This window comes from Mesoplodon densirostris, chromosome 13 (assembly GCF_025265405.1).
Source record: "Mesoplodon densirostris isolate mMesDen1 chromosome 13, mMesDen1 primary haplotype, whole genome shotgun sequence".
Taxonomy (NCBI): Eukaryota; Metazoa; Chordata; class Mammalia; order Artiodactyla; family Ziphiidae; genus Mesoplodon; species Mesoplodon densirostris.
In genome coordinates this window covers 51,002,354-51,017,516 of record NC_082673.1, presented here as the reverse complement: position 1 = coordinate 51,017,516, position 15,163 = coordinate 51,002,354, and the positions used below count along the sequence as shown (strand labels likewise).

The following is a 15,163-nucleotide window of genomic DNA, read 5'->3' as shown; positions in this document are numbered from 1 at the left end:
TAAGGACAACCTGCAGTTTTTATCATGAATATAAAGTTTCAGTAACCAAAGTATAATAGTCCTTCTAACTATGCATGTGCCTTTCACTTTTTATTGCAAAACAGTTAAGCTATAATAAGAACATGCATCAAATAGGAACACCAGTGTCTTGTCTATCATTTTTAAGGAAAATGCATCTGTGCTACAATAGTATATTCACTTGTATAATTCTTTGTCTGTGGGCATTTAAAGTCCTGAATTATTAAAAGTCAACTGTATAGAAACAACTTTCCTAACCTATGACACATGTCCAAGAAGATCAAATATAAGTATAGCAAAGTCAAAAGAGATAAACAAGAACTAGTAAAACTAGCACTGCAAAGCAATGTACTGCTTGTTTCCATTATATTAGAATGTGAAATGTATTGGATTGTGCATGTTAAACTTTTTTTAAATGTAGAATATCTTTAAAAATAGGAAATTGAATAAACTATTGATTTGAATTAGACTCTTAAAAGTTAAATGTATATTTTGTAATCTCTTGGGAAACTATTGAAACATTATTCTAAGAGATATATCAAAATACAATATATGATTTAAACAAAATATTAAAAAATGTTCAACTAACTTAAAAAGGCATGAAAAGTGAAACAGAAACAAATCAAAGGAAACAAAAAGAAAACAAAGATAAAGTGGTAGACCTAAATAAAAATACATTAATAGTTTCATTAAATATATATGTTTAAACATACCAATGAAAGGACAGAGGATTTTCAGGTTGAAATTTTATAAACTGATGTAAATATAGGCGGTAGATAAGAAATTAACTTCAAATATAATGAGATTAAAGGTAAAAGGATGGAAGAGAAGCACTTCTTGAATGGGAAGTAAGGACCTCAAAAGTCTGCTCTTCTATAAAAGCAAGAACAATGACCAAAATTGTCAAAATCAACTTTTTCAGAAATCTACAAATTTTCAAAAAAATTAAAATAGTGCAAAGAGTGTTTGAGAAAAACAGCTAACTCTGAGTAAGAACCTCAAGCTTTGTTTTGTTCAACTTGCCTTAACCCATCTTCCTCTCCTCAGCTTTGCAACAATAGTAGTCATGAAAAACAGCAGCCTGCAGTCACTGGAGAGGCAGAATGTGTTTGGAGCTACCCCAAATCCCATCCTCTGAGAACTATCACTATTTGACGTGTCTGGGAGCTCACTGAAAATCCCCATTCTCAGAAGTTGTCTTTATTTGACCTGACTTAGAGCTCATTCTGTGTGAAGAGTCCTTTCCTGATGGCATTAGGCAAAAACAATCAGTGGCAAGCATTTAACATCATGACTACCTGAGGCAGCATTACTAGTTGGGGCTAGCATAAGGCTGACCTAAAATTGTTTTTAAAACTGGGCAATGATATGTTCATAGTGTCTTTTTAAATTCCTGACATAGATTCTTGGGAATCTAGAAAGTCATGAACCTGTGCAGGACTATGCCATGTCCAGTAAAGACCTGGAAAGGCGATAAGATCTCACTTTTGCTGACCTTGAGGAAGCTAGCAGGAAGTGAAGGCTAACGCAGAACTATAAAGTCCTGTCAAAGTATGGAACACCTGTTCAACAAATCTGGAAGATTTGTTGGTTAAAGACATTTAAGAAAAGACCTGTCCAGTTATTAGATGAACATTAAGCTAAGTGACTCCATATAACAAAGAATACAGACTCTACTGAATTAGACCATAAAAGTCACTAAACAAACAAACAGTAACACCAACAAAAGAAGAACAAAGAGCAGCAACAATAAATCCTGAGAGATCTGTTTGTCAGAGTTGCCACATTACGTTATTTAACTGTTGCTACATAACATTATTTTGTAGAAAACTGTTTTCTACAAAAATTATGAAACACAAAAAAATCAGCAAATTATGGTCCATACACAGAAAAAGAATAGAAAGCACCTCTAGACAAGTTCAGACCTTGGACTTACTAGACAAAGACTTTAAATCAGCCATTTAAAATATGTTCAAAAAATAAAGAAAACCATGTCTAAAGAATTAAAGTATGAGAATGATGTACCAACAAATAGAAAATATTATTATATAAATGTAAATTATGTATATAAAAAACAGAAATTCTGGACTTGAAAAAATATAATAACCAATATTAAAATTTCACTAGAGGGGCTTCACAGTAGATTTCAACTTATAGGAGAAACAGGGAACATGAAGAGAGGTTAACTGAGATTATTCAGTCTGAGGAACATGAATAAAAAATAATGATTGAGATATGACAAAAAATGAACGGAGACATAGATACCTATAAGACTCTATCTAGCATACCAGTCTATGCATTGTAATAGTTCCAGAATGAGAAGAGGAAGAGAGAGTGTCAAAAAGAATATATAAAATATAAAAACCTTCTTGAAATATGATGAAAACCTTTAATTTGTATATCCAAGAACCTCACAAAATTTTGAGAAGGATAAACTCAGAGATCCACACCTGGCCACATCATAGTCAAACTGCTGAAAGTCAAACATAAAGAGTAAATCTTGAAAGCAGAAAGTAAAAAGTAATTCATTATATATGATGTGATGAAAGCAAAAGAGTGTCAACCAAAAATTCTACATGTAGCACAACTGTCCTTCAAAAAAGCGAGAAATCAAGATGTTCTTGGATAAACAAAACCAGAAAATTTGTCAGTAGTACACCTGCCCTATAAGAAACACTAAAAGAAGTCCTCCAGGCTAAAATGAAAGTACATAAGGCAGTTACTAGAATCCACAAACAGAAAAAATAAGTTAACACCAGTAAAAGTAACTGCATAGGTAAATATATCTACAAGTGTTTTTGTGTATAACTTTCTTCTTCTCCTTGCTGACTTATGAAATGATGATAAAGCAGTACTTATATGGAGATTTATGCTTGTTAATGACTATATTAATAAAGGAGAAAGGTTTCAAATCAATAACCTAAATTTCTATCTAAAAAATTAGAAAAAAAAAGTGCAAACTAAACTCAAAGCTATCTGAGGGAAGGAAATAAGAAAGATTAGAGTGGAAATAAACAAAATACAAAACAGAAAAATGGTAGAAAAAAATCGACAAAACCCCAAATTTATTATTTAGAAAGATCAATGAAATTGAAAAAACCTGTAGTTAAGACTAAGGGGAAAAAAAGAACAAATTATTAATACCGGTAATAAAACAGTGTACACTACTATCAACCTTACACATATAACATGGATTATAAGAGAATACTATGAACAATTGTACACTAAAAAATTAGATAACCTAGATACAATAATACCAAGTGCTAGTGATGATGCAAAGCTATCAGAACTCTTATTCATTGCTGGTGAGAATGCAAACACTCTGAAAAATGGTTTGGCAATTTCTTACAAAGTTAAATATATACTTACCATATGACTCAACAATCTTACCCTAGATAAATGAAAACTTATGTTCACATAAAAACCTGCATACCTGTGTTTATAGTAGCTCTTGTCATACTTGCCAAACACTGGACATAACCCAAATGTACTTCAATGAGTGAATAGATAAACAAGTTCTGGTACCTTCCTATAATGGAATACTAACCAGCAATAGAGAAGAATAAAATGCTGATACATACAACTTGGGTGAAATTTAAAGGCCTTATGCTGAATAAAAGAAGCCCTTGTCACATTATTGCTGCATTATTGAAAAGACAAAGCTATAGAAATGGACAGTATATCAGTGGTTGCCAGGAATTATGGTGGAAGGAGGGTGAGTTTAGAAACTCAGTGCCAGGGAGTTTTTTGAAATGATATAACTTTTCTATATCCTGATTATAGTAGTAATTACATGATCTATACATAAGCATTAAAATCCATAGAACTGTACACCAAAAGGAAAAAAAAGTTATATTCACTGTATGATAAGTAAAAAATAAAATATAATGAACTAATATAATAGGATCATATTGGAGGGAGGAAGCATAAATCAGTCCATCAGAAAGTGTGGAGATGGGGGAGAAAGCTTTTGTTACTTAAACTATGTCATAGGAAATTAAAATACAGAACTGTGTTGAATGGTGTAATTGAGAAGCGATAAACGAGATGATTGAGGTCCCATATTGGCCTTGTAGGCTTGAATTTCTCTCATATAAAATGTAATGAGCAATTGCTAAATTGCTACTTTTGTTATTGTATTATTGATATAACCAAAATCAGATCCAATTGTATTTAAAAAGCTGTCTGCATATAAAATCTAGATTACATAAATGTGTTTTTTCCTGGGTGTAAGTACTCAGAAGGCAGGAGCTTCTTATTTTATATATTTTTTACAGTCATGTGGGCATAGGTATTTTTCATGAAGCCATAAAAAATTAAAATGTTAAAAATCTTTTTGGGTATAATGGAGAGATCTGGTTTTAGTTGTAAAGAACTTAACAAATGCCCCTGTAAACGTTTTCACTTAGTAGACTGAAACCACGTTTTGCAATATATAATTTTGGATATCATAGTCAGCAAGGAGAATGCTACCTTAATGACAGATGCACTTTTTGGAGAAGTATGAGGAGTGTAATAATTTTTAAAACTGTCTATTTATTATAAATACTGCTTCCAATGTTCATATCAACTTTAATATAAATGTAGAAGTATTATTCTTTAAGAGATTATAGGACTTGAATTGAAATAGAACACATCATTTAACCAATGGCAGGTGAAGTAGAATATAAAATCTCACCTTAACATTGACTCTTTTAAGCATATTTGAATCTGCTTTATGACAGACACATCATCCAGAATATTGCATATGTCTACAAAAAGCAGATTGGTTAAGATAATCTTTTTTTGTTGGTTTATTTTGTCCCTGTTGCACCCAGAGTTTATTATAGGGCATATATAACATAAGAAATGACTTCTTGGCTTCAAATCTATAATATTGAAATTTCTTTTTAGGTTCTCTTTAGAAATTTGCTTTGTAACCCTAAGTGGAGACATTTGATGTGTCACCAGTTTCATTGCTCTGAACTGTTTATATCTCAGCAGGAATAATGACATGAATAGTTTGACTGTTGAGATGTGAAACTGAGTGAACACTTGTCAAGATTTTTTCAGCAAAATTAAATGTTGCTAATTTAAAATGGGTCAGAGTAATATTTTTCTGTATTTGTTCATTCCATAATTTAAATTTAGATCATTTGATACACATTTTTACAATTGCTCATTTCTGGATCATTAAACCCCATCATCAAATAATATTTATTAAGCTGCTGCATGCTCATAGATCCAGAATGATTGCTATACCATTGCAGTTAAGGAAATAGCATACACACTTCTTAAAAAAAAAAAAAGCTCTTCAGCCAAATAAATACTTTTATGTGTCTAATGAACACAGATATAGCATTTCTTCATCCTCCCATCCATTTGTCTCACTTCTCCCTGGCATTTCTAATTCTAAAAATCTATATAGAATTTTAAAGGTACTTTTGAATCATTAGCAAACATTAAAAAATATATTGCACATTAAATTTTGATGGTATACTTTAGATAAACTGCTTTCAGATTTACTTCAGTGTGAGGAAGATATGGAAATTAAAGTTCACATTTGTATTATTTTGATAGACTACAGGGGTAAATTTTGGAAAGTAATTGATCTTTGAAAGGAAAGGGAATAAAATGGAAACAATAAGGCCAAATAGGAGAATATAAAATAGTTGAAGAGATTATATGGTCAAATGTTAACTCCCACTCAGAATGACATATGATTATATTTGAGACTCATTTGACCCAATTCTTACCTAACAGTTTGGTTAACAAAAAGAGTATATTATTCTAGTCAATGCTTTTGTTGTTGTTATTGTTAAATCTGTTTTCCTCACAGGGTGTGTAATAGCTCTTTTGTTACCCATTAGTGGGGTCACCAGGTGGTATACACAAAAAAAGCAAATTTGGTGATACTAACTCAGTTTTGCTCATTTTTGGTTGTTAAATACGGTAAAGAACATTGAAACTAATGTCTAAATATAGCTATCCTTCATCATTTATCTAGCCATATTTATTCTGTCCTCCACAGAGCAAACAAAGTTAAATACTTTTTTCTAAAGAATTCAGCAACTGAAAGTTAATTATTTACAGATCAGTCTTTAGTATCTTACTTTGAGGATACTTCTCAGATTGATTATTGAATACTTAATATATCCATAATAAAATAAATTTCTAATGAACTGTTATTCTTCAATTATGAAGATAGAGTTAACCTTACCTGTTTAATGGGATCTTATGTAATTTAATTTATTTCCACATTTGTCTCCAAATGCTTCTAAAGGTTTACTCTCTTTGCTTTAAACATCTTATTCTCTAAAAGATTTTTTTATCTTTGTTGATATTCACTGCACACCAAATCAAAGATGTCTGTCAAATCTTCTTCCTGAAAAAGTAAGAGAGAAGGAAAACTTGACCTTAGGGTGACCAGTTTATGGTTTCCATAACTGGGAATTACTTTGCGATTTTGTCTCCCAGTTTTACTCTATTTAAAGGTTCTTTGACATTTCAGTTGGCTGTTAAACTTAAATTGTAGCTCATTGTCTGAAATTATTTCTTTCTAGGTAAACAGGATTATAAAAAAACCAAACCTATTTTACGAGCAACCAAATTAAAAGCAGAAGCAAAGAAAACAGCAATAGGCATAAAGGTACCTGTATTTGATAACTTTAAAATTTGATATATTGCATGCCATCTCATTTTCTAAAACTGGATTGCATAAATGTTGAATTCTAAATGTTTTATGACATTTCAAAATCTAAGTCAAATGCCAGGATTAACGGCTTTTAAAAGAGAATTTACTTAATGAGAAACATCCTTCCCATTCTAAGATTTTATTAGGTCTTAGAATAAGACCTAATGTCACTTAAGAGAAACAGTTACACTTAAAGTTGCAATTTACTTTTTCTCTAGCTACTGTATTTGTTGTTCAAACACTTCAGCGATATATGTGGCCTGGAGCAAAAACTTTTCTCACTTGCAATAAGTTTCATTTTATGGTTGTTTAACTTTTAATTATAATTGTATATACTTAGATCGTTAATATATGTAATTTTACACATGTATTATTTTTGTTGTCAGTACTCTCTATGGTGAAATTCTAATAATGTTTCCCAAACTTGTTCTTTTAGAAAACCAGTGTTTTAACTGCTTAAGAGGGATAAAAGCAACTGAGAATGATGTTAGCAGATGTTAATCCAATGTGCTAGCACAATGAAGTTCAACAAAATTACATTTACATTATTACCCATGTCAACTCTGCCAAGTGTTTAGAGTAAAATTAAACTATAAATAGAAAAATTAATTTGACGGCTCTACTGTCAAATGTGCAAAAGTAAAGTGACTAGTACATATATTTTATTTAAATATTAAAATGTTAAAAGGAGATTTTGGGTTTTATCTGGCAGATGAAAAATCAATTTTTCTAAGTTATAGCTTATAGCAAATGCCAAGGTATTACTACCAAGCTGTAACAGCTGTTGAACTGCCAGATGATATATTTGGTTGTCTTCCAGAATTTGCTATTATGATCACGAAACACTGCCTTCTTTTTACTCCTGATTACTGATTTTGATCAAGCATTGCTGTGTGCTGCGGTATGTTTTCACAGCACAATCTCCTCAGTTAGTGCTGTGTGTCAGTTTTTAACGGAAAAAAAAAAAGTGAATTGCCTTTTTGTTTGAAAGAGAGATGATTAATCTTTTGAAGTTTTCTTCTAATTTCATGTGAAATTTCATTCATCTTTAAAATTATTTCCATGACACAAACTTTCTAAAACCAGTGGTTAGTTTCTTATTTTGCAGTTAGTTACCTGATGATTGTATCTTGTAATGAGAGCACTGTCTGTCATTTTCCAGGAAAGCAATATGTCACTTATTTTTATCTTTAACAATACAGGGCTTTGTTTTTGTCTTGTTAGAAGAATATTGGGGTAGCACAATCCACTTGTGGCACAGTATAATGAGCAGCTGCAAATTAGAATTTGAAAAATAGTGCAGCCATGCATTTATTGATATATACCACTTTCCTGTATATATCCTCTATTTTGTTTGCTCTTATCATTTTGCTATGGTTTTAACTTGAGGAAATAACCATATTCCTAGTATAAGTCTACTTTATAGTGCAATCTAATGTCTTTTTAAAAAACAATATAGAATTTGTTTATCTTTTATGAGAAAAAAATTGTTCTTAGATTTCATTTGTGATTTAAAGTATGTACAGAAAAGTTTCTGACATCAAAAACAGCTCCTTTTTAATAAACTAACATATCATTTTGATTTGTAAACCTGTGAAAAACAAAAACCTTATCTTTAAACACTGTTTACTTTGCTTGAAAATTTATGTAAAGAGCCCATTAAAATAATAGGAAACTTTTTAGAATCAGAACCATGGAGGTGTTTTACATTTCAAATCTGGCATACTAATTAGTTTGCCCTGTCAAACTTTGATTGCCTTGTCATTTTAGCATAGTATTTTAAATAACGAAGTTTCTTTCAGCAATTGCCATTTAATGCTATTTAATTTCCCCAGTGAGTGATTTTATCCATGTTGATAATGTCAGAGAAGCAACTAAGGATTAATGAACATCAAACATGTTTGACTCTTATCCAGTTAATACAGGATGACCATAATGTTGTAATATTTTATCACTTTACTACTTATTTTTTAGAATGAATCATTGCTATGCTTTTTAAATAATTTAAATCTACAGAAAATATGAACAGCTGCAAGGAATAGAAAAATAACAGCAATGATAAAACTGAACACGAAAGAGGCCTAGAATCACATGACTCCTCTTACTGTTACAGTGATCTAGCTGAGTCTAAACTGGCACATTTGTAAAATGGATTTTATGCCATTTACCTCACAGTATAGCTAGAAGAGTTAAATAATACACTTAACATAAATATTTCTTTGAATTAGCTATTACTGGTTTGCATAAATAAGACTGTCCTTGGATGTTTGTCATTGGCCTAAAGATCCCCTACTTCAACTAAGTCTGCTTTGTGTTACTATACTACATATTACAAAATGTTTTTAGTTTTGCTGTGAAGATAGTATTATGGATATTATTTCTGTAAAGTTTTCAAAACATTACATAATTTTAATATACTTGTACATGAATTATATAAATCTGACTCAATCCTTCATTCATTTAGAAATTGCTATGAGCATTACAATGTTGTAGAACCTGTGGAAAAAAAGATGAATAAGACACAATTGTCTTGGAGGAATTGCTACAAGAAGTCACATGATTGAGAAATCATGGATTAGAGATATAAAAATTACACAATAGGGTACTTACCCTCAGGGATTTCTAGTGCTTTTTTATAAATGTATGTTTAGTGATAGAAAATTTCAGGGAACAGTAATGATTCAGAATAAGATATGAATATCACTTCTTCAAAATGTGGAATTATTTCTATTGAGAAGCTACTTTTAGTTTGTGTCTTTTACCAATATAAACAAAATGTCATAATTTATGACCCAGTAATGAGTACCACCTAAAAAATATTTGCACAACTAATATTTGTTATTTGGTTGCTGTTCAATTTGAAGATTATTTTTCAAGAGTTGTAACATCAGGGAAAAATTTTTTAGAATGCAAATAACCTGTGTTTCCTAGTATTTAGAAGGAAAAAGATAATCTATATTTGTTTATTAAGTAGTTTATTTGAAACAAGTAATTATAATAAAAAATAAGGATCAGAAATTTGATTTATCTGTTACATAAATAAAATATTCAAATGGCAACCAGATCCTGATAACGACCCCTTGGGATGAGCCAGCTGGAAGCATTATTTTTGTTCTCTTTGTTATTCCTGATCTAAAACTAAAAATGGCCAAGGGTTGGGAGAGTCATAAATGCCTGTAGGTCTCTAAGTTATGGTTAGTGTGACCAGAATTCTGAAAGCAGTATTTTCAAATTTTACCATAGTTTTAACCCTCCAAGCATGCAGTCCCCACAATACTTATCTCCTTAACAGAATAGGCACATTCTGAAACAAATGATTTGCTGTACCTCCTCGTCCAATACTTCGGAAGCCTCACCCCCCACACCATAGTATGTTGAATAGACTTAATTGAATTAATGTATCTTCTGAAGTTGTATCCTATGAATGTTCTCTGCTTCCTACCCTTAAACCCCTTTTTCATGCCTCTGGATATTCTGAAAATGTACAATTAACATGATACAGAGCTGTTTGAAAGGATAAGAAGGAATTGAAAAACAGCAATTAGAGGTGATTATCAATGAGATGAGAATCACAGACTCTAATCAAGAGTAAAAACTTTAGTCTTGTGTTAAGCTTATGGGAATGGTGACTGCTGTTGAACAGTTTTTTGTCCACTGTACAGAACAGATGGAGTTTGCAGTTGTGTGTCACTTGTTTATTACATCCTCTTAAAATTAGTAGCTGTGTAACCAGATGGGTCTAGGAGCACAGCTGTGGATACAAGAAAATAAATGAAACCTGTCTGATGCTGCCATGCCCTTTTGAGATGCCAAAGTATTCCAACTGCAACAGAGAAAAATTCACTTTAATTTGACATTATATTGATAGAGTAGATTGAGAAATCAAATCTTACAAAAATAGTTGACACTAAATCTTTCAACCCCATGTTTTTTATTAATGTTTATTTTTATAGTTTGCAAATCTAAAAATATATAATTATAAAGCTAAAAATCTGCATAAAATATCCATTTGTTATTTCAACATCCAGGTAAAAATTACATGTTGATTATAAAACAAACTTATTTTAATGTTTTTTAAAGTTTATTAGGTGGCATAGGTTGAATTATTAATTTTGCATTCTTTTGAAATGTAAACTACATTTGTGTAAGTGCAAATAAATTGCTTCTCCATAAAATAATGTCAGGAAGGGGTGTGATATGAAAGTGAGAATTACAAGGGAATATTTAAGCCCTTTAGGGTACTGTACTGGCATTATTTATTCTTCTTTCTGTTTAGCCAAATGATATGTTAATATTGAGAAAATTCCTTCATGGTGTGTGTGTGTGTGTGTGTGTGTGTGTGTGTTTGTGTGTGTATACATATATATATATATATATATATATATGTTTATAGACTTTTTGAAAAATATGATTTTTGCCATTGTATATGTGGTAATTTTGGGGCTATTATTTCAACATAATTGATTAATATAATCCATATCAAATCATCAAATGAAGTATCCAGGACCATCCTTCATAGTTGTGTTAATTATATCATGTCATGCTTCATGAGCCAAGAGTACTTAGTTTTGTTTTGCCACATTGTAAACTATAGAATTTAGAATTTAAAAATGAGTTTTAAAAAATAATATTTAATAAGGATGTTTACAGAGACATAATCAGAAAATGGTTATAATAGTTTCTTCCTATTAGAAAAGGAATGGTAATTTAAAAAAGAATCTGTGTCCAAATGCTGTAGCTAATAATAAACGTATTGAAGCAGGAACTAATGTTATTTCTTTCTCAAATGTTGTTTCTTTCTCAAATAGAGAAAGATAAACTGTGTAGGCACAAACTACATTGCTTTCATCCAACAGTTTGATATCCAAACTACGAAAATATATTAAAATTATAAATGCTAATTTTACTATTAGAAAAATACAAATTTAAATAAAAATAATAATACACATCTATCATTAAACCCACTGATGTACCTGCCATTATATTAGGAATTGTCAAGCACAAAAGTTTCTTTGCTTAATGACAGAAAGTGTTAAACAAAAAGAATGTGATTATTAATTCTAGACTGTGTTTTTTTTATCTCGTGAAGCTGATAACGTTAACCACCCTCATTTCATGAATTTCAAGTCTACTTTTGTTTTCCTTCCTCAGGAAGTTGGCCTTCTACTTGCAGCTATATTGGCCCTCCTACTGGCTTTCTATGCTTTCTTTTATCTCAGACTGTCCACAGATGTTGACCCTGATCTGGAACCAGATGAAGATTAGTCGAGCAGCAATCAATGCATGAAAAGGATATAATTTTATAAAAGCACCTCTAGGGACCAATACTTTCTGAAGTACTGAGACAGCAAGATCTTGAATTTTTTCTGCTGGTATTTTCAGTTTGTAGAAATATCTTTTAAAATGTTGCATAGGATATCAAGAAAAGAACCTTACCTAGTAATGTAGTATGTGTGCTACCAGATACTTTTATAAATCTTTCTACTTTGACAGGCAACCTATTCATGGTGCATTTAGATAAAGTGAAAAACAGATCCTAAATTCTTCAGATGTCTTAGGCAATTTATGTGTATAACTCCATCACTTACAGATTACTAAATCTATTTTTGTTCCATATACATTCTAAGTAAAAGTATATATCCTCATTTACAGAAACATTCTCTAGTCACATTCAGAGCCTAAGAAGGAATGAAAAGTCATGGGAAATTTTTCATTTTACAGAGAAGCCCTGCTTTCTTTCCAGACGTAGTTTATATCATTAGAGAGACAATCTGCACATACATCTACAGTAATCTTTTTCCTTCTTTGCCAACTGTTCAGTGCACATGTGCTCCATCAGAAATGGCACCTGGATGACAGAAGCTCAAAGAGTCACATATGTCTCTAAAATAGAGTTGCTTTCCTCTTGGGCTGTCTGAACTGGTGTAAATAGAAAGTTCAGTTGATCTTGATTTTAATTAACTTATTACTCTATTAATATAAGCTTGGAATTCTATTTTAATTATGTTGTCCTGGCTGCTTGCTGTATCAGTTTGCCCCTCTTGTTAAGGAGATATGTAGCAACCTGTTGTCTAATTGTGAAGTCTTTTTCACACAACGGTAATAGCAGAAGTCCTACCTACTCAGAGTCATTTTCTTGGGTTGTCTCTTATATCTGAACAATACAAACTGTTTTACAAAATTGTATTTTGTCTCTTGGGAATTAAATCAATTAGAACCCTTTCATGAAAATAATAGAAGAAAATATATGTCTTATATTACTCACATATGGAGTTTTTTGTTTATATGATTTTTCAAGGTATTTTACATTTGTTGGAGTATAATGACTAATGTATTCAGTATTTTTTACTGGTATGGAATTTTAAAATAATTTTATAACACATGAATACATAAAGATTAGAAAATGGAAAAATATGTGTCCACAGCAGAGTTGTTAGTTACTACCTTACATAAATATGTATAGAAAATGAATAGCTTGCAACATATGCATAAGGTGTTTCATAGTAAATACGTTGTATTTATAAAGAGTAAATAAAATGTTAAGATTGTTTCCATACTCTCCAAGAGAAGAAAGTATTGATAAATATCCTAGATAGTCTTTGAGACTTTTGCAGATAGTTGAATGTGGTTGTGTAGCATTATGTTCTGTAGAATTTTTTCAAGTAGCATAACTTATTTCATCAGTGTGAAAACAGCCAAAAGTTCCAGTATCCTCACAGATCATTTATGCCAAACATCTGAGGGCAAAATTTAGCCAGTGCTATTTCCTGGATTCTTCCCCTTGAAATCACAAACTTAAGAGACAGACCAAGAGTTCCTATACACTCACCACAGTGGACAAATCCAAGTGGCATTTTTAGGAAAGGTTGCAGCATTTAATGCCATGTGGTATGTCTGTTTGTGAAGTGGGTGGCAAGAGAATATCCAAGCTGGCATTTTGGATATGATGGGTCTTTTACTTTCCTGAGTGACATGCCACATGTCAAGAAATACTGCTTTCCCCCACTCCTATCACATTTATGTGAACAATCTTCATTTAGTTATTTCCCCTCCCATCTGGTGTTAAATACAGTCATATAAAATAAAGATTATTTCTAATTTCAGTGGTAATTTAAATGCAAGGGTTTGTAATAATTGTCTATTAGATACCTATCCAAGTGAGATATAACAGAATTTACAGTATTTAAAAAAGATGATTATACTCTTGGAAATGTTTGAAAATTCATTACCCTGAAAAAAAAGAAAAAAACAACTTTACCATCCTGTTCTACTCTTGAGGTATTCTTTGGAGGAAAAATGTTGTTTCTGATAGTAATGAATATTAACCTAAACACAGCATAACTAACTTAACTGATTAACTTATGGTAAGTCCCAAAGGCTAAACTCTGATTTTAATAAATAGCAGGTAAGGTGAGACAATATATGTTTACAAAATAATGTTTTCGTGAAATGCACATTTTTCAAACTCACATTAACTGGGAAGCAGCCAATCCTCTGTAGAGAAATCCCAAGTTGAAGTCTGGTTTGAATCTTTGAAGACAGAGAGGTGATATCTGGCCTGCAGTTTCAGGGGACTACACTTTTAAATAGTGAGTGGTATTTTGCATAAATCTGAGACTGCACCATACAAATTTTAGGCATGGGTTTTTCCCCTCCAATAATTCACTGCTCAGAGTAATTCAGAAGACAAAATCAAAAAAAATTAATGACTTTTCAGAATGTTAGAATCTATCTGTTAACATACTCTTTCTGCAGAAGAAATTTCAACTAATGCAGCTGGACTTAACGTACAGCCTATAGAACACTTTGAATGAAGCTTGAATGGTTGCTGTTTCTTATATTGCATGAAAAATACAGAATATGTAAATTCATTTGAGAGGCGATGTTGTAGAAATATAACCTCATCTAGAATTTCTTTTAAAACAAATGTGCTAAAAGCCTATTTTAGTACCAGAATGAGGTTTGTTGTTGTTTTAAGGTGACAAAATACTTGAAGATTTTCCAATCTTTTTCAATTTTTTGTAAATGTAAGTGAAATACTCCCACTCCAACCAAGGATTACAAAATCCTGAGAATATGTTCTTACTCATTTCTGTAATTCCAGTAGTGTAGTGGTCTGCACATTTTTAATAAATGCATGTTAGAATTTAAGTTAATCTCTTTCAGTCCTCTCAGAGCCTGGCACAGTTCTTGCATGTAACAGATGATCAAAAATTATTTGCATTTAATAAATAAAACTTAAAAATCACAATATTGATCAACTCAGCATTTAGCATTTATGGTCTTTGGTTGTATTGGGACACATATACATTTAATCCTGGTTCTCTTTAAGATCAAGACAACTAGCATTAAATTTGCTACAGAACAGAAACGTTGCTCTTTTCTAGGAAATCAAATATGCTATTTTCACCTTAGTATTATTAAAAATCATACTCATTGTTTTAAATTTAACTTAGTCTAAATCTTCACTCC

The 15,163-nt window shown here is 31.2% G+C and overlaps 1 protein-coding gene across 5 annotated transcripts in view; it reads left to right on the top strand.

The window, feature by feature from the left end:
• Nucleotides 1–14,956, top strand: part of TRIQK (triple QxxK/R motif containing) — a 100,365-nt gene extending 85,409 nt beyond the window's left edge. For all 5 annotated transcript variants that reach the window (XM_060116369.1, XM_060116365.1, XM_060116364.1 and 2 more), the window contains 2 exons: nucleotides 6,561–6,646; nucleotides 11,843–14,956. In XM_060116369.1, coding sequence (XP_059972352.1) covers nucleotides 6,561–6,646; nucleotides 11,843–11,956 — 200 coding nt within the window. In that variant the 3' untranslated portion in view covers nucleotides 11,957–14,956. The remainder of the gene's footprint in view (nucleotides 1–6,560; nucleotides 6,647–11,842) is intronic.
• Nucleotides 14,957–15,163: the final 207 nt, after the last annotated feature.